Source organism: Mastigoproctus giganteus, chromosome 6, assembly GCF_048544385.1.
Source record: "Mastigoproctus giganteus isolate SK-2022 chromosome 6, ASM4854438v1, whole genome shotgun sequence".
NCBI classification, from domain to species: Eukaryota; Metazoa; Arthropoda; class Arachnida; order Uropygi; family Thelyphonidae; genus Mastigoproctus; species Mastigoproctus giganteus.
Window position 1 is genome coordinate 149,950,820 of NC_143580.1, and position 21,626 is coordinate 149,972,445.

Consider the following 21,626-nt stretch of genomic DNA (forward strand, 5'->3'; position numbering starts at 1 on the left):
AAGATTTTTATATCTTGAAACCTTAATATTTCTGTTTCTAAATTCCTTAGCTTTCCAACAATATGCCACATGTCCACATTATCCCATTTATTACGTGAGAAAATTTCCTTGATCACATGTTCATATTTTCCACTATCCTGGAAAAACTACTGCAATTTTCAGAGGTTTGAAAGTGTTTCCTCTAGTATAGAGCTAAGATGAAGCTCTATGCAAAATTTGATTAAATTTGGTCCACCAGAAGATAAATTAAACTGGAATAAATTTTCTTAACACTTTTCGCATGATGGTTTTCTGTTACAAAATTTTTGGAATAACGCCAGTAAAAACGTTTTTAACATCAAAAAATGTGACTGAATGCCAATGATAGTTAGTGGAGATTTCAACTTTAATTTTGCAAATACTCACTCCAAACCTTTGATTTCTTGGAAAATAAATTTGGACTAATGTTAAATACTTCTAGATCTGTATCGACTACTAATCATGGAACTATAATTGATGCTGTGTTTCAAAGACATGTACACTCTTTACAATCTCAAGTGTATGTATCATATTTTAGCTATTACAAACCCATTGTAAGTAAATTATTTATTGAACATGTATTGCAACGTCAAATTCGTGAGTTGCAGTATAATCACAGTTGTTTTTGCACCAGTAAAATCAAAATCAGCCAAATCAAATCAAACAAATTCATGAAACCGTGTTCGGATTCTTTTCATGCCAAATCCCTTTAACCTCGTCCAAACCAAGAATTTTTTCGCATAAAATAAAACATCTTTTGTGCTTACTGCGTACGCATGCTGCATTTTTTATACTATCTAAGAGATATTGGTCAAGTTTTAGACTAAATGGATGTCAGATGAATTGATAATAGTGGCAGAGAAGAAAAATGTATGGGATGATTATCAGTACAAACTCATCAGCAAAACTATACATTTTATACATCATCCCAAGAGGTGGTGTTATTACATTCTAATTAGCTGAATTTTACTTAAGTGTTGTTTATAAAAATTCTTTAGGAACTGTGATTTTCTGACAGGAGCTATTTTTAGTTGCACACTGCTCAGCAATGCTGTTTTGGTTTATGTGTGCATTTTGTGTCCAAGACTTATCCAAGATGCTAGTGATTTATTTTAATTTTCTGTGTAGGTAGTTTCAAGCTCTCTCTCTCTCTCTCTCTCTCTCTCTCTCTCTCTCTCTCTCTCTCTCAATGGCCTGAAGAAGATCAAGTGAGTCAGGTAGTGTCAGTAATGTGTGCAGAAGGTGAAAGCTATTGGAAAAATGTTTTTTTGAAAACTAAATCAGACATTCTAAAAAGACTGGGTTTGGCGAGAGCTAGATTTACACAACAACAGTAATTCATTAGTATTGCAAGTTGTTATTGTAAATAATGTAAATATTATTACTATTATTATTATTAGCTATATGGTGCAAGGAAACCTAAGGCTTATGCTGCACCAGCCAGAAAAAATTCCCGAGTTCCCTGAGAGAGAGAGAGAGAGAGAGAGAGAGAGAGAGAGAGAGAGAGAGAGAGAGAGACAAAAGTAGAAGGGAGGGAATCACCAAGAAAGAGAATAATAATGATATGCAACTCAGGACCCTGGGTGTGCCAAGCCCATACTCACCAGATATTAGCCCCTGGGGTTAATAGTATACATATAAGGACCATAATTTTAAGGTAAGCTTTTTTGCATTTTAGTGAACTATTACGTAACCATAATAGTACTAGAGTACTATTATAGTTACCACTTAAAAAAAAAAAAAAAATCACTACTATTGGAATTACTACCCACTTATTGATTGTACTCCTTCTGGATATACCCATGTCGACTAATGATATTTTCATGCTGGACTATATATTATACATTTATCCTTATGGGTGGGTGCATTTTTACAAAATTCATATATTCTGAATGTTTCCCCCTTTGATTATTTCACTCTAAACTGGGAGCAGCAATCCATTAGTGAGTTACCCTTCCAGCTGAATTATTGCTGTGGATAATGATCAGTGCAATTGAGTGTTGCATCTTACGGGATGTGTGATATTGTCTCTGTCATGAACAGTTTCCTCCCAGTATTAGAAATTAAAATAACAGACAATTTCCCTGTCTTTTATATTGTGTAATAATAATTACAGATAATGTTTAGTCAAAAATTGTAGTGATCCGGTGGTGGAGTTGCTCTGCCTGATGAAGTGACATTGATATAAATGTCAGCATAATCTTCCATTCCTGTTTATCTTTCCTGGGGTTGAAATAGAACATTATTTGTGTTTATCTGTTAAAAACTCTTAGAAAAGTTTATCTGTTATAAAAACACCACTCTTAGAAATGGATGTCAGATAAACTAATGAGACATGTGAGAGAAAAGAAAAATGCATGATGGGATACATATAAATTAACAGGTGACACAGAAGCCTATAGTAGATATAAGCTGGTCTGTAATCAAGTCACAAAGGAAGTTAGGTAGGCAAAGGCAGATTAAGAGAAATCGTTGGCAAAATGATGAAAAGAGTTCTTTACTTATGTAAACTCTAGAAAGAAGGGGATGAATCAAATTGGTCCACTTGATATGGATGGTTCAATTGTTGATGATTCTGCTCAGGTAGCTAACAAACTGAATAAGTATTTTGCATCAACATTTACACATGAGGAGTTATTCAGGGAAGGGAATGCCAGAGGTGTATTAAACTCTGGCAGTGAACTAAATGATTTTGTAATAACTGAGAACAAAGTGGAGCAGAAATTGTTGAAAATAAACATAAGAAAGGCATCTGGGGGTGGATGGGATCTATCCAGTTATATTAAAGGAGGCAGCAAGGGAAGTAAGCAAACCCTTAGCCACAATTATGAGAGCTTTCTTGGTTTAGGGCAGATCCCTGTGAACTGGAGATGTGCAGATATGACCCCAATTCACAAAGGGTGGCACAAGTAATTACAGACCTGTTTAACACCGGGTACCTGCCCACCACACCGAAGAGAAGCCAACAAACTTTGAAACGGTGCCGTCTGGGTGGTGGTATCTGCTGAGAATAAATAACAATAGTCTTCTCCACTAGTGAAGTGTTATTTATTGAAGGTAGTACAATACCATGGCAACTCGTTGTGAAGACAGTCACAATATGAGATGTAACAAAAACGATGCCAATTTAATTAATTAATTAAACTACTTTGGTAGATAGCTATGTTAAAATGATGCATTTGCAGTAACCTACATATTAGTCATTCTACCTCGTAGCATGAGGCCTTTGCCCTTAAATACTTTATTTCTGTATTTATTAATTATTTCTGTATTTATTAATGATATTGATGATAGTATATCAGACTTATTGTCTAAGTTTGCAGACAATACGAAAGTTGGCAGGTTTGTTAATGACACTGATGACAGTATGCTACTGCAACAGGATCTAGAAAAGTTGAGCAGATGGTCTGAGAGGTGGCAACTGAATTTAACATTGACAAATGCAAAGTGCAGGCACTCCCCGGTTTATGCAATACTCGACTTACAGAAATTCGACTTTACATAAGTTTTTGCCAGCTGGTGAAAATTTAAAAAAATTGTGTAAACATATTTTGCATCCCGTAGGAATAAATGAAGGTATTGCGAAAATATTGCAATGTGAACCCAATAACAATAATTGTTTTTTTTTTGGTAATTTGTTCCAAGACCTCGGAAGTTGAAATTTTTCTATATAACTAAGCTATTTATTTCTCTAAAAGATCATTTTTATAATTGAAACTGCCCTACAAATTCATCATTATCATATGTTCCTTTATAAGAATCCTGACTTGCATGTCACCCGATTATCAGTTCCATCAGTGTTTTAGGCTCCCAGGTAGCAAGCACAGCTTGTCCGGCATATCTGAGAGAATGTCTGCAACAACCTCCTTCCAAACTGCTGTAACTCTGTACAAATCACAAATCTGCCCTACCATGGAATATTGTTCTGACATCTGTGGTGGTGCCCCCAAAACCTCTCTAATGTTCCTAGATTCCATTCAGAAGAGGGCAGTTAGGTTAATTAATGACTCATCTCTAACAGAGTCTCTCCACTCTCTGTCTCATGCCAGGTGGGAAGGAGCGGCAGTGCATAGCACACGCTTCTTGATTAGACCGGGGTTCGAGCCAGTCACCACCAAATACGGAGGATGCGGAAAGGTCAGGGAATGACCACTGCATATTCCTGGAGCAATATGGCCTTAGTTGCTAATGCTCCTAAAAACCAAATAACAACAACTCTGTCTCATAGATGTACTGTTTCTGCTGCATGCCTTTTCTACAGATACTTCCATGGGCACTGTTCTTCTAAATTGGCTTCTATAATTCCCGCTCTCTCACTCTTTTGAAACAGTCCGAACTCATGCCACCACCACCAGCCAACAACATCCATTTACTGTCCAGTTTCAAACTCGCAGAACCAATTTTTCATCTTCCTTGTTTATTCATTCAACTTCCATTTTCTGAAACAACCATCCTTCATACATATTTCCTGAAAATTACTGTCTACAGAAGTAAGTCTAAAGTCAACAAATACCTTCTTTCATCTTCTCCACCTCTAACCCAAGCACAGTACTAAGTACTATAGGTTCTAATACCTCTTGTGTTTGGGGTTTTCATAAAAAAAAATAAATAAATAAGAATCAATTTTGAACGTCTTTGTGATATTTTTCTAAAACACATTTCTGGAAGTCACTACCATAAAACAATAAAAACAAGTTGCACTTTCTGGTTTATTGGGCTTTTGTGTTAGCACAATCTATTATAAACGGGTAGTAAACTCGATCTTATTGCATTTGTGATAATATCGATAACTGGAATTCTGTGGGTTTTTACAGTATTATGGTGAAAAGAGTTCCCCTTCACTGAAATCTTCAATCATATAAAAAGCATAAATAAATTTTCAGAATCTTCTCTTCATTCCTATTTACTTATTATAATGGTGCAGGGAAAGGGACCAGTGCAAAGTGCAAGTGCCAGCAGTGCTAGGAACAAAACAAAATTGATTTAGAAATGAGGATTATTAATTAAGAATTACTAAGCAGGACAAATTTTGTCATCTATTGTATGGAATCAGGTCTCGCTGCTTCAACAGTGAATACTATTTTAAGGGAAAGTGCATACATAAAAGAACGTGTTAAAGCAGCGTTTCTCAAACTGAGGTCTGCGGACCCCTGGAGGTCCATAGACCAGATCCAGGGGGTTTGCAAAATGGTGGTCGACCAATATACATATATATATATCATATGCATATGTTATTTAACTATATAATATCGGTGTAGATACACTATAGTTAACCCATAAATTTGAACTACGTATGTAGTGTAAAAGGCATCGTTTTAATAGTATCTCATTGTGGGTGCCTTCACAACGAGATAGCTGGTATTGCACTACTTCAAATAAATAACGCTTCTCTAGTAGAGAAGACTACTGTTATTTATTTTCAGAGGATACCACCACCCAGACGATCGTTTCGAAGCTAGTAGGCTTCATCCTCAGTGGGCGGGCAGGTACCCTGATAGTGCAACATGCCGTCACAGTTGCGAAGTTATATCCACAATATGAGAGATGCCACAGTATGAGAGAGATGCACAGTAAAGGATGGAATGAATTATATTTGGAATCAGACTCTTAGATAAGAAGAGAAACACATGGATTAGGCAGCAAACTCAAGTAAAGGACATTCTTATCAAAACTAAAGAACTAAAATTGTCTTGGGCAGGGCACGTAGCTCGAAGACATGATGACAGATGGACTAAGAAAATAACAGAATGCCCAAGAGGAGCTAGAAGAAAACCAGGAAGACAACGGTGGAGATGAATAGATGAAATTCACGAGTTTGTGGGTAGTAAATGGATGGCCATTGCACAAAACAGAAGGAACTGGAAAGTTGCTGGAGAGGCCTTCATCCTGCAGTGGATTGAAAATGGCTGATGATGATGATGATGAGAGATGCCAAAGGGTGTTGGCATCTCTCATCATCATGAAATCACCAAATCCTTATGGGTTTTGGTAATTAACTATATAATATCGGTATAGATACACCATAGTTAACCCATAAAATTGAACTACTCTCTCCTCTCTCTTTTTGTAATTTTATAATTTTGAAATTTTTGTAATTTTGTACACTTTTTTGATTTTTCTTGCACATGAGATAAAAATAGAATAATAATTCTATTTACATGTTCTTCGAACAGTTCTTTTTTGCTTCAATCAAGTTCAGTGCGCATAGTTGCAAGTGCTGAATAAGCATTTAGGGAAATTCTGACTTGCGTAAAATTTGACTTACATAGAGTTCCGTGGAATGCAACCCTTACTTAAGTTGGGGAGTGGCTGTACTGCATATGGATATCACCAACTCCAGAGTAACATATCAACTGCATATGGATATCACCAACTCCTGAGTAACATATCTACCAACCTGAGTGTGTGGTACTACACTCAGGTTGGTAGAGAATGAAAAGGGCCTGGGGGTAGTATCACACACTTGATGCGTTACTGTGTAGTACTCACTTATGGTAGTAGAGAATGAAAAGGATCTGGGCTAAGTGTGAAGTCAGATATGAAGTTTTCTGAGCAGTGGAGATAGACTGCAAGAGAAGCTCATGGTGCCTTGTCAATGATATACTGGAATTTTGCTAGTAGGGAAAAGGAGGTGATTATCCTGTTGTATAAGGCAATTGTCAGGCAATGCCTTGAGTACTGCATCTGGAGGCCTCATTTTAGAAAGGATGTAGAGTTGCTTGACAGAGTACAGAGAAGGGCTACAAAATTGGTGAGGAGAATGAAGGGGTCCACTTACCAAGAAAGGCTTAAGTTGTGCAAATTGCAGCATCTGGAGTCTAGGCACCTGTGAGGTGAACTGATTAAGGTATATAAGGTTTTGAATGGTTTGAGCAAGCTCAGTGCTGATGGAATTCTTCCTATTGCCTAGATTAATTGCCTGAGGGGACATAAATTCAAATTATGGAAAGACAGTTGTATCCAGTGGGTGGTTGATTGCTGGAACAAACTTCCATCTGTTGTAGAAGTTGACAGCTGAAATAAATTCAAAATAGGACTAGATGCACATTTGTAGCAAATGGATAGGTGAAATGGGAAGGGTTTATTTTTTTTTTGGCTGATGCTGTATAAGTTTGCTTTCTTGCATCATATGCCTCTACTAATTCTAATGCTAATCTCATCTTACTTTTTGCATAGTAAGAAACTAATCATGTTTTCAAAAAAAAAAAATATATATATATAAATAAAACTACTTATCTGTTGCTGCTCATTCAGGACACATAATTGTATAGAAATAGTACCTCTGAAGGAAAATAAACATATTTCCACTAATAAAAACTTGTTTTTTTTTCTATATAATTGGTGAATAATGGTACTGCATTTTCAGGTATGCATTAGTATTAGCATTAGCAAGGGCACATGATGCAAGAAAGCAACCAAAAAAAAAAAAAAAAAAAAAAACACTCGCCCTTCTCATTTCACCCATCTACTCGCTCCAAATGTTTGTCTAGTTCTGTCTTGAATCTGTTTAAGCTATCAACTTCTACAATGCCAGATGGAAGTTTGTTCTAGCAATCAACCACCCGCTGGCTAAAGGCAAACTTCTGCACATCTATCCTACAACTGTCTTTCCCAACTGTAACCAACCTCTTGCTAGAGCTAGATGTACTGTGACATGGTAGTAGTAGTGGCATGTGATACAAGAAAGCAAGTATGAGTTTATTCAGCATCAGCCAAAAAAAAAAAAAAAAAAAATCGCACCATTCCCTCTAAATATTTGTCCAGTTCCTCCTTAAATTTATTTAACCTATCAACTACCACAACGACAGATGGAAGTTTGTTCATCAATTAACCATCCGCTGGCTAAAGGCAAATTTCCGCACATCTATTCTACATCTGTCTTTTCTTAATTTGAATTTATGTCCCCTTAGGTTCGTAATCAGCATGAATTGTTGAGGAGGCTTCCACCCTGCAGTGGGTTGATAATGGCTGCACTTTACTTTACTTTTTAGGTTCGTAATCTGAACAAGTGGAAGGATCCCTTCAGAATTCAGCATGCTCAACCCATTCAAAGCCTTATACACCTCAGTCAGATCACTGCGCAGGTGCCTAGTCTCCAGCCACTGCAATTTGCAGAACTTAAGCCTCTCTTGGTAAGAGGATCCCTTCATTCCCTTTACCAATCTTGTTGCCCTTCTCTGTACACGCTCAAGCAAATCTACAGCCTTCCTAAAATGAGGCTTCCAGACCTGTACGCAGTACTCAAGGCGTGGCCTGACCATTGCCTTATACAGAGGAACAATCACCTGCTTTTCCCTGCTAGCAAAATTCCTATATATATCATTAACAAAACCCCATGATCTGCCCTGGCAGCCTGTCTGCATTGCCCAGAAAACTTCATATCTGACTGCCCAATTACTCCCAGGTCTTTTTCATTTTCTACCGCCTTAAGTGTGGTACCACACAGTTGGTATGTTTCTCTGGGGTTATTTCTATCCATATGCAGTACTTTGCATTTGTCTTTGCCTACCTATTATACACATTCCCTCCAGGGCCGAATTTATTGACAAGGCTCTCATCATGTACTCCCTCCTATCGTGTCTGGGCAGAATTGCAGAATTGTACAGTCAGTCCTTGCATAGCACGATAGTTGTGTTCCTAGAAATCCTCGTGCAATGCAAAATCGTGCAATATAAATAACAGGCCCTATGGGAAAAATAGGGTTAGGTGCCGACCACCCAAGATTGAACATACATTTGTAACCAAAACATTACCAAACACAATGAATAATTGTAATAAAATATTTACGTATTTTATTACGACTATTATGTAATAAAATATTGCTAATGCTTTTGCTTCTATCGTAAGCAAACTTGTTTTTTTGTTTGATTTTCTATCCAAACAGAATTCTCGGCGTTGCCTCATTTAGGCCAGTAGCATGTGCAATATCACATGGTCTTAATTTCGCTCAAAGTGTTTCAAAATTTCATGTTTTTTCTCTATCAATAGAGGTGGACTGGCCATAAGCCTTACTGGGGAAACCCCAGTGGGCCGGAGGCCAGAAGAGGATGGAGGCCGGTGTGATTTTGGCCATAAATGCTAGTATGAGGCTGCTACAAATTTTCCAGGGTACGAATTTTTGACCCAATCCACCTCTGTTTATCGATATTGCTTTTCTTTTTCTCTCTGCATCTGTAGTGTCTTCACCAGGATGCTTCCTTTTCACACCTTTTAAGTATTTTACTCATTTTTAGGGAATAAAGCACAATTACAAAATGAGAAGGCACGCTTGATATACATAAACAAAGCTGCGCATGTGTAGCAACTGAATAAACAACACCGTAAAGGCAGAGATACACTAATACCTCACTAGCTCACATTTTACTAAAATACATTTCTGGGGTGTTACTACCATAAAACAATAAAAACTATTTCCAGCTGCGTTTCTGCTATTTGAATCTGTTATAAACTGGTAGTAAACTCGATCTAATTGCATTTGTGATAATACCGATAGCTGGAATTGTGTGGGTTATTATGGCCAAAAGCGTTTTCCCTTCACTGATATAAAAAACATGAATACATTTTCAGAATCTTCTCTTCACTGCTATCCTGTTGCATTCAGTTGGGGTGATTCCACATTTGACTGCCATTTCTTGTAAACACAAAGGCGAATCGTGCATAAGCAAATTCGGTTCGTGTTATATACAATATCATTCTCCTATTTATAAATCGTGTACGATCAAATTCGTGTAGTGTAAACACGTGTTATACGAGGACTGGCTGTATTTGTTAAGTAAATCTGCAGATCTCCTACTCTTAATGACATTGGTGCCAATGTGTACAACAATATCACCTTTAAGTTGTGCATACCTATTAAGATGGTTAGTAACTGTGTCATTGCTTCAAGTCATTCATCTCAGTTGGCAGAAGGGGGGGAGATTTTATGTGTGGTCACCACAAAAAAAAATGTTGTTCAATGGTGTTGAGGTCACAGAATTGGACCTATCTGCTCACATCAACTTGCAATGTCCACTTAAATGCACATCATCTTAGATCTGAAGTAATAACAAAATATAACTTCAGGTCTGTCTCAGACATTCTGCAAATTAAAACTATGTAGATTCTTTTCACCTACCTTCTCTCTTTCTCTCTCTCTCTCTCTCTCTCTCTCTCTCTCTCTCTCTCTGTCGACTAGTTGATTTGACATTAAGGAAAACCTTTAAAACAAGATTATAATGCTTTCATTTGTTTTGTTATGAATTTAGTTAAATGTTATTTAAAATTCAAAATTCCTGAAGAGAATAACTGAAGTATACTAAATGCGTGTATTTTTAATATCGTGGAATGCTACGTGAATACAACGTAGCTGAAGACCTTGAACTCGTATTCAGGTGCTTACTCTGAAATCGCAGTGTTTTTTGTTTTAAGTTTACGCTAATGAACAGCATTTTTTTGTTTTTTTTTTCCATATTAGTTATCGTAAGCTTCTTTTTTGCAGTTAGAAATAAATTGTTTATGTTTTGTTCAGGGAAGTATTTATTTTAGTACTTTTGATTTGCCAACTCATAGATGTAAAGCATCACATTAAACAGTTATTAGTAATATGATTCTGTTCTGAATACAAAACTTTTAGCGTATTTTTCATAAGAAATTGGCATTTCATAAAAATAATTATTTAATCAGTATCTGATAAAAACTTAATAGTTTTTAATATGTAATTTTTTTTATATGCAGTCAGTATCACAGCTGGCCCATGCCTTGAATTCTGAAAAATTTGGAGATAGTTCTCTTGTACAGATATTCTGGCCAAAAGACAAATGTCCTCTTTTAAGGGATGATGTTGTTCTCGTTGACAGGTAATATTAATGTTGTTTATATATATATATATATATATATATATATATATATATATACTCATATGAACTTATAATTAAGTTGTCACACTGATTGAACAGAATAAATAAAACTGATTTTAATAGAAAATGACATATCATAATTGAAATAAAATAAAACTATCAAAAAAATATAAATAAAAAAGCAATAAAATACTGTAATTGAAAATATAAAGATAAAATCAATAAAATATATACAGAAATATACACATAAAACAGTAGAGCATTTGCAGCTGTATATTTGTCAGCTCATAGATGGTAGCTCACAAATGGCCCTAAAAAGCTGAAATGCAACCAGTGTAGTGAAGTACATTATATTGAACACTGGAAAAGGAGGGGGGGGAGGGAATGTGATGGGATGGACTTTTAACAAGGCATAACTATTGGTGCAAGCTGAGGAGGTGGATTCATATCTGAGACAGCACTTCCCTACCAGCTATTGTGTGTGTGTATTATAAGGAGACAAGGGGAAAAATAAACTTGCACCATAAAACTTATGGTGTCAAACTCATAGTGGATGAATAAAGTGAGATATGACTATAGTGGCACTATGTGGACAGTTATGATGGTGCAACTGGCTGCAGGATACAGTGTGGGACAGTCTAAAGCAATTTTCAGTAGGACTTCATTGGAAGTAGCCTTCACTGGGCTGTTATAGGTACCCTCCATTGGATATCAGAGCAGGAAACCGACTTAACACTGGAATGCACTTAGACATTTGCTTCTCATCTGCTCTTTGAACACTACTTGAACAGAAATGACTGAAAGAAGATGATGAAGGTGATGATGATGATGAAAGAAGATGATGATTACAGGACTATTATGGATACTCTCCTTGAATGGGCATGAGAGGAGATGGTGGCTGATTCAACATCCCACTGCATGTCACAGACCTGCTTCTCATCTGCTTCTCTCTTCTCATCACACTGTTCATCCACCAAATGAGAAGCATGTCACAGACCTGCTTCTCATCTGGTGGATGAACACTGGTTGGATAGAGAATGTTGAATGGATTACATTTCCTTTTGTATCATGTGAGTTGAAGGAAGTGTATGTGTATGGTAACAACAAGAGGAAGCAATGGACCCCATGTGCATGGTAAAGTTTACTGAACAAAAGCACAGTTTGAAAGTTTTTCTTACCTCATATATTTGATAGAAGACAGCAGGCTGTGACAGTGTTTTGTCTGGGATGCTGTAACCTCTCTGCTGCTTGTGCAAAAATGCATTTGATAATAGAGAACTATTGCACCCTTGTCAGCTACACACTTTTGTTTCCACCATTCCATGACAGTGATGCATCCTCCAGTAGGTTAATATTCTGTGCCAAATTTGTGCAGGAATGGACTTCAACCTCCTCTAGATCACTGAAACAGTCATGCATCTCAACTAAATTTTAACATTGAATGAAAGTTGTTCTTACCTCATAATGGCATCCTTAATTTTTAAACATCTATCCTGCAACCAACATTTTTCCAAGTTAAATTTATGACCCCTTGTTTGGTTGTTGTCCAAAAAAAAGTTTCTTTCAGCCAGAGAAGTAGGTTGATTGTTATAAACTTCCACGTGGTATTGTGGAAGTGGCTAGTTTCATAAATTTAAAGAAGGATTTAAACTTTTAGAAAGGAGACAAATGAAGTGGGTAATTGAGAGAGATAACTACCAATTAATATATTTTTACTGTGATTATTGCCTTCATTAACAACATCTGCTCTGGAACTACCAGTTCTTGATTATATATCATATGCCTATTGTTCTTGATGATGAAAATGTACAAGAAAGAAAGGGAAGAGAGAGATGACATCATAGAGAGCAATTCATCCCTGATTGATCAGTCAGAGGAACCCAGTTGGCTTAACCTTTATAAAGATTTTTTTTTTTTTTATAATTACAGTAAACCCCCGCTATTCGTGGGGGTTACGTTCCTGAGAAATGCCGCGAATACCGAAAACGCGAATACTGAGTTATGGCTCCCATAGTAATAAAGGGGTTCCATTCCAAAGTATGAAATATATAAGAAAAACTAGTCTAAAATTTTGTCTATGTATGTATTATATATATCTTCATAATATGACTATGTACATAGTGAAATGCATGCATATGGCATTGAAATGAAAATAAGAAACAATTTAATATTAAATGTAATATTTATTAGAAATTTCAAACAAATCTTTCAAACCAGCGCTTTTGCTAGCTAAAAAACTTATCCCGCCAGTGCTATCACCAGTTTCGCTAAAGGGTTGATAAAGGAGTTTTGCCTTTTCACAAATGATGAGTGAACTTAACGGAATTTTATTTTGAGTTCGGTCTTCTATCTACAGATTTAAAGCCTTTTCTGTTTTTTCTAATTTAACATCACGAGTTACGTAGCAAATTTTTGAAGCAATTAGCGCATTTTCACGGACACTATGGCGGATTTTTTTCTTTCAATTTCTAGATTGATCGTACCGTTGACTCATTGATTTTATAATGTTTTGCCACTGAGGAGACACTTTCACCATTAGAAATTTTGTCTAATAACTCAATTTTATTCGCTAATGTCATCACCTTCTGTGATATTTTCACATTTCCCTTGTTATTCGTAGCCATATTTTTCTATGGGTTAGAAAGAACTTGTAGAAAGAATAAAGTCACTTTCTTCCGTTAACACACTCGAAAAAGTCTGTTTTACACTGCAAAACGGTAAATTTATCACTTTTGTAAGCATATCAATTTATAAATTGATAAATTTATTCAATTCATAAGCATATAAATTAAAAGCAAACGACGAAACCTTCCGTGACAAGCGCATAACACATACTGAACGAGGAGTAGCGAGAAACATCCACGCCAGAATTTTGTCACCCCTCTCCCCCCACCCACTGAGCCCTGTTTTGACCGGGAAAGATAATTTTAGCCACGCCCATGTTTTTATGGCGGAAAATGTTCACAGCACTTTAAAATTCACATTTTTTTAGGTTTCATTTTATATTAAATCAGCGACCGCGAATACAGATACCACGAATAGTGGGGGTTTACTGTATATACATTGATTTTAATCCCTTGATTAAAAAAAAAAAATTTTTTATATATTTTTATATTTGTTACTGAACAGCTTGCATCCATAATTCATACATACCCCCCCTCCCCCACATTTCTACTTATTATCCTACCTTTATCTTATATACTCTTATATACATTATATATTATCTTATATACACATCTTAACTTTTCTTCTGGTAATATCCTGCTTCCTGTCCAATGTCATGGTGATGTCAGTAGTTGGTGTTGCCGATTACAAAATTTGTTCTCCCACTGTGCTAGTGTAATCCTTGTATTGCCCTCTGTTTATACCTCATAAAATGATGTAAAAGCTAGACCAATGTTTATACCTAATTATTAACCGAAGATGGCAATTAGCAATTGATTACAAACATTAGTCAGTTTTTTTACAGCAGGTGGCACTTGTTTTTCTTCATTTTAGAAGTTACATTAGAATATTTTATATTTTGTTTTAGAAGTTATATTAGAATATTTTATATTTTGTTTTAGAAGTTACATTAGAATATTTCATATTTTGTTTTAGAAGTTACATTAGAATATTTTATATTTTGTTTTAGAAGTTACATTAGAGCATTTTGTGTTAGAAGCTAAGTTTTTAGACATGGTTTCAGCATCTCACAACAGCCTTTGTGAGGATGAACTTAAGAAGTTGCTGCAACTTTCTCTGTCAGAATTTGAATGAACTAAATGTGTCATTTGGTGTTAAAATAGGACTAAATGAAAAAAACTAATATGAAGGAATATTTGTCTGAAGGATAGACAGACTGAATTCCATTTTTCAAGAATGTTTTTGCAGGAAGAGATTTCAGATTACCAAAAAAGATTTTGGCAATCTAATGAAACCTGGTGGATATTATGTTTTAGGATGAATTGTTGTATTAAACAAAACTGCTGTTGCTTTCAAGAGTAGAATTTCATTCAAATGTTATAACCCAAAAAAGCGGCTTCATGTATTTATTTTAGCTGACTATAAACAGTTTACATGTCAATTGTTATGTCATATTTTGAAATGTCTCTTGCTGATCTGATAAGACCAATTTGACTTTCACTCAAGGATTGCTCTTTGTCTCATAAAAAAAGCCTCCTTTACAGGTATTGAAGGTACTGTGAAGCAGTTTTCAGAAATGGTGAAGGTGGAGGAAGAAATGGAAATGGTGGAGGAAGTTGTTTTTCTATCTTTTAAAGGTGTAAATTGTGAACAGTATTATCTTGATGAAGGTGTCAGATTCATCTACCCCCAAGGGCTCACATCTTGTATGGGCTTGGCACACCCAGGGTCCTGAGGGTAACTCAAATTTTTTTTGGTTGGTGCAGCATAAGCCTCAGGCTTCTTTGCACCATATGGCTAATAATAATAATAATCTCAAAAGAACATTCATTAGAAGCAGTTTTGAAAGAAGTTGCTTGTTCAGCTAGTATGAAATGACCATTTCTTTCTAGAAAAAGTCAATTTTGAGTTCAGATGCAGGAGGCTGATTGAATGTTATCCTCATGTTATGATGATGCTTGAGAATCCAAATAAGAAAAAAAAAAAAAGGCTGCACAGTATATAGTGGCAAGAAATGTTAGACTTGGGAGAAAAGAAACAGTTTGGTAGGTATTGTAAGCTGTGCTCCAAAAACCAGTATTGCAGGATTTTGAAAGTTTATAGAAATACCAGCTTACTAAAATCATCAATAATTAATTTATGATGTCTAAAGAGTTCATAAAATCTTTTACCATGCAATTTGATATATCACTTCATGCAAAAACCCAAAAATGAATAATTTTTGAGAATCACATTTTGAGGAGTGATTTTTTTTTCAAGATTTTGGAGTGAGATTGCATTGAGAAGAAAGAGAAAATAATTTGGGACTTAAAAGCGTGGGAGTATTTATAAGTGTTTTTAGTACTTTCTCCTAGTTAGAGATATTGCATTACTTAAAATAGTGTTTTTTTTAATTGGTGGAATACCACATTAATTCTGTATATTTTATCTGTTTTCTCCTAACCTTTTTTTGTGGTATTGGGAGTGCTCTTTTGAATTTCTGTATTCTACAGTTTTTAAAACTTTTCCTATGAAGGCATTCCCATAATTTTCCATGTATTTGCATATGGTTTTATCAACCGTGCTCTGTGAAAACCTATTATTAGTAAGGGTTGTGGAGATGTGTTTAGGTTCATCTAATTTTTTTGGATGTCAGACACTTGTTGCTTGGAAGGGCTTTTGCTTCCTTAAGGGAGTGGTCAGGTAGTTTTTAAATTCAATTCAGTGGAACTGTGTTGATGTTGCCAGTGGCAAATGCTAAATGGTAAGCATTTTGGGAAGTAATTGTAGAATCTACTAGGCTTTTTGTATCGATGAAGAAATACCATTCCAGGTGTAGGCCTAAAATAGATGTGAGATGAACTGATGAGACTCGTGACTGAGAAGAAAAATGATGGGATGTGTAAAAATTATCGGGTGATACAGAAAGCTGTGGTAGATACAAACTAGTCACAAAGGAGGTTATGCAATCTAAGGCAGATTATGAGAGGTCTCTGGCAAAGAATGCCAAGAAAGTAGCAAAGCCTGATTTAGAGAGAGAGAGAGAGAGAGAGAGAGAGAGAGAGAGAGACTTTATTGAAACAACACTTGATTGTAACTGGTTACAAGGTTAGATAGTGTTGTACTTTCCCTTAATGGCCAAAAAAGGCCAGGGTTTTACAGATAAGAGGTGTTAAAAAACATTAAATAACATACGATATTAAACAACAAAACAAGATGACATTAAATGATATAGGGGTGCCATTAATTTACATAAGACATTAGGCTGGTGAAGTTTGAAGCTCCTGCAAACGATAAATGTTTTGCATATTTTTACTCTATTTTTGATTGATTAACATATTAAATTGTTTTACAAATATCGTAAATAGGCGTTTGTTAGCTTATTTTAAAATTTAATTGGTAATTATTGTAAGATATGACTCGCTGCTTGTTCCGCTATTGTATTGGTGTTTGGTGTGAATATCATAGAACGTAACTAGTAGTGCAGAAGAATATTAGCGTTTTAATCGTGATAAATAAGTAGTTTGAAGGTTTTAGTCACTTGTTGGACATATATCTCTTGTATTTAGCTAAGGATAGAACTAATTTAACATTGTGATTGTTAGAATATAGCATAACTTGATAGCTTGTATCTCGTACTTGATAGAATAAGGTATAACGTAAGAACTAGATAGCGTAATACATATCACTGCATTAGTTTAGAGCAGTATTGTAAATTAAATTTATCAACCTTATAACTTTTCATTGTTAATCAATTAAGCAGCATTTAAACAAAAAGCGTGCTTCAGACTAGATCAGCAAAGCAACAAGAAAAATGTAGTGGGAGTGCTGTGGCTCATGGGGAGAGCTGAAGGGGGCAATTCTCTAATACATCACAGCCTAAAAAATGTGCAACTTTTAGAATGTTTGCAGATCTTTCTAGTACAGGACATGATCTAGCCATGGAGGGTGTGTGTGTGTGTGTGTGTGTGTGTGTGTGTGTGCGTGCGTGCGTGCACGCGCTAGGTGCAGAGTGTGTCAAGAAATTAGGCTCCGACTCTGTGTTCTGATGGGTTTCTGTGAGTTTGAAGAAAAGGGTAGATGCCCTCGAAGGAATTAAAATGAGGACCTCAGCTGTCCAACTCAAGCCTGTAGTCATGCATTAGGCAACACAGCAGCAATCTTCAGGGCAGAATGTGCTGGCCCCACAGGAGCTAGTTATTGTCGGTGACTATTGTCAGGGAGACGAGATTAAAATTTTGCAAAAAGGATAGGTGGGATAGGATCAGGGCATGCCTGCCAGGGGCAAAAGCTGATGACACTGTAGATCTGTAATCAAGTCACAAAGGAGGTTAGGTAAGCGAAGGCAGATTATGAGAAATCTTTGACAAAGGATGCAAAGAAAAACAGTAAAGACTTCTTTACTTATGTAAACTGTAGAAGGAAGGGGATGAATCAGATTGGTCCACTTGATATCAATGATTTGATTGATGATGATCCTGCCGAGGTAGCTGACAAACTGAATGAGTATTTTGCATCTGCATTCACACACGAGGAAGTCTGTAGGGAAGTGGAGGCCAGAAGCTTATCAAACTCTGGCAGTGTGAACTAAATGATTTTGCAATAACTGGGAGCAAAGTCTAGGAGAAATTGCTGAAATTGAACGTAAAAAAGGCACCTGAGGTGGATAGGATCTATCCAGTTATATTAAAGGAGGTAGCAAAGGAAGTAAGCAAAACCTTATCCATAATTATGAGAGCATCCTTGGACTCAGGGGAAGTCCCCACCGAATGGAGATGCAAATGTATTCCCATTCACAAAGGGGGGATCAAAGGGTGACATGGGTAATTACAGACCTGTTAGTTTAATTTCTGTTCCAGGGAAAATAATGGAGTCACTTGTAAAAGAAGCAATGCAGGATCATCTAGAGAAGGCTGCAGTTATAGTTCAGACACAGCATGGGTTTGTTAAGGGGAAGTCGTGTCTGACAAATTTGATTCAGAACTGGATTCAAAAAATAATTTTGATATCATATTCTTGGATTTTAGGAAAGCTTTTGATACTGTTGCATATGGAAGACTACTGTACAAATTGGATCAGTATGGCATTAAGGGCAAGTTACTACAATGGATAAAAGGGTGGTTGAGTTGGAGAAGACAGAGTGGTAATCATTGACATTGCTCTTTGTGGACTAATGTTATTAGTGGAGTCCTCCAGGGTTCTGTGTTGGCCCATTGTTGTTTTCTGTATTTATCAATCATATTGATGAAGGTATATAAGAGTTAATGTCTAAGTTTGCAGACGATATGAAGTTTGGCAGCATTGTTAATGACAGTAATGACAGTACACTTCTGCAACAGGATTTAGAAAAGTTGAGCAGATGGGCTGAGAGGTGGCAACTCAAGTACTTTACATTGACAAATGTAAAGTACTGCATGTGGGTAGCAGTAACCCCAGAATAATGTACCAACTGAGTGGTACTACTATCAGGGTTGTGGAGAATGAAAAAGGTCCTGGGGGTAATTGTGCAGTCAGATATGAATTTTTCTGAGCAGTGCAGATCTGGAGACTTCATTTTAGGAAGAATGTAGAGTTGCTGGAACAAGTACTGAGAAGGGTAACGAGATTGTTGAGTGCAACAAAGTGTTGCTGTTACAAAGAAAGGCTTAAGTTCTGCAAATTGCAGCATCTTGTTCCAACTGTCTAGGCACTTGCGAGATGATCTAATTGAGGTGTATAAGGCCTTGAATGGTTTGAGCAAGCTCAATGCTGATGGGATTCTTCCTCTTGCTCAGATTAATCACCTGAGGGGACATAAATTCAAATTGAGGAAATACAGTTGTAGAACAGACGTGCTGAAATTTTCTTTTAGCCAGTGGGTGGTTGACAGTTGGAACAAACTTCCATCTGTTGTAGTGGAGGTCAGCAACTTAAATAAGTTCAATGCAGAACTAGACAAACATTTGGAGTGAATGGATGGGTGAAATGGGAAGGGTTTTTTTTTTTTTTTTTGGCTGATTCTGTATAAGCTTGCTTTCTTGCATCATGTGCCTCTATTAATGCTAATTAAAGTGACGAGAACTGGCATTAAACAAATTACATTACAAAGATGGCATACCATGAGATTTAGAACATTAAATAAACCAAGTGGCAACTGATACTGATACATATGATTTACAGTAGTGAGCATCAAGAGCAGTGCCAAGAGAGAGAGAGAGAGAGCATCAAGAGCAGTGCCAGGCTCCTTTTCTGTTATGCTCATTAGTTAATTCACAGAGATCTCCATGTGGTGATGAAGGGTATGCTGTCTTTGGATGTGAAGAAAGAAGGCTTTTCCTTGTGCACACTATCTGGACCAATGTAGAGTATTCCGTACTGGGAGCAACCAGGGCAGTTTCACTTCCTTCTCGATGGTTCCGATGGGTAGTAATGCTTTGTCAAGAGATGGTGTTGCCACATCTGGTGTTGCCATTCCCTGTTTTAAGGGGTTTGTTGTTATGTTAACAGTAGAAGGAGGAGATTGAATCACTGGTTTGCTTGATATTGATGGTTTAGCTATTGATGATCCTACCCAAGTTGCTAACAAAGTGAATAGGTATTTTGCATCTACATTCACTGATCAAGAGTTCTTTCTTCAGGGCTATTCCAGACGTTCATCTGAATCTAACAGGGAGCTAAATGATTTTGTGATAACTAAGAGGAAAGTGGAAGAGAAATTACTGAAGCTGAACATAAAAAAGGCACTTGGGGAGGCTGTTATCTATCCAATTATATTAAGGGAGGCAACAAAGGAGGTAAGCAAACCTTTAGCCATAATTCTGAAAGCATCTTTGGATACAGAAGAGCTCCCTGTGGACTGGAGATGTGCAAATGTGTTACCAATTCACAAAGGGGAGGGTAACATGAATAGTTACAGACCTGTTAGCTTAACTTTTTTCTTAGGAAAGTAATGGAAGTCACTAGTTAAAGTAATCATGCAGGATCATGTAAACAGGAATGGACTTTTAAGGGGCAATCTTTTGTAGCCAATTATAATACAGTAACAAAAGAACTGGATGCAAAAAAAATTAGGTATGCTTTTGATACTAATGCAGATAAAAGACTGCTATACAAACTGTAGCAATGTGACATTAAAGGCAAGATACTGCCCTGGATAAAAGGATGGTCGAGATGGAGAAGACAGAGTGGTTAATAAGCGATACTGCTCTTTGTGGAATAATGTTCTTGTTTATACTCAGGCACAACCACCAGGTCAGTGGAGTTTACAATAAATCATCAATACACGTGTTAATCGTATTTAGCAGTCATGGGCTTGAACCCCAGTTCTCTCAAAGAGTGCGTGTTATTGCACACACACGCCTGACCACTAGGCTACCGAGTAGTCTCCAGCCATCAGGCTTAATGTCTAAGTTTGCAGATGATACAAAGATTGGGAGGGTGGTTAATGATAGTAATCAGGGTAAGCTGCAACAAGATCTAAACAAATTATGCTGATGGGCTGTGAAATGGCAGTTGAAGTTTAACATTGATAAATGCAAGGTACTGCATATGGATAGCAGTAATCTCAGATTAACATACTAACTGTGTTACACTTAGGGCAGTGGAAAACAAAAAAAAAAAAAGACTTAAATTGTGCAGTCAGATATGAAGTTCCCTGAGCAATGCAGAGACAGGCTGTCAGGACTGCTCATTGGGTTTTGTTAATGATATACTGAAATTTGCTAGCAGGAACGAGGAAGTGATTATCCCATTGTATAAGGCAATTGCAACTTGAGTATTGCATACAGGTCAAAAGGCCTCATTTCAGTAGGGATGTAGATTTGCTTGAATGGGTGGAGAGAAGGGCAATGAGATTGGCGATGGACATGAAAAGGTGGTCTTACCAAGACAGGCTTCAGTTCTGCAAATTGCAGCCTCTTGAGACTGGACACCTGCAAGGTTTTAAGGCTTTGAATGAATTGAGCAAGCCCTATACTGATGGCATTCTTCTTGCTTAGACTATGCACATCAGGGGACATGAAGTCAAATAAAGAAGGATGGTTTCAATATAAATGTTAGGAGGTTTGCCTTCAGCCAGCAGGTGTTTGACTGTTGGAACAAACTTCCATCTGGTGTTGTGGAGGTGGGCGGCTTGAATAAATTCAAGGAAGAACTAGTCAGATTATTAGAAGGTGTGGACAAGTAATGTGG

The 21,626-nt window shown here is 36.6% G+C and overlaps 1 protein-coding gene across 2 annotated transcripts in view; it reads left to right on the forward strand.

Annotated features, from left to right (window-relative positions):
• Marf (Mitochondrial assembly regulatory factor) overlaps positions 1–21,626 on the forward strand; it is a 495,171-nt gene that overhangs the window by 84,888 nt on the left and 388,657 nt on the right. For both annotated transcript variants that reach the window (XM_090376530.1, XM_090376532.1), the window contains exon 5: positions 10,732–10,853. In XM_090376530.1, the coding sequence (XP_090232656.1) occupies positions 10,732–10,853 (122 nt within the window). The remainder of the gene's footprint in view (positions 1–10,731; positions 10,854–21,626) is intronic.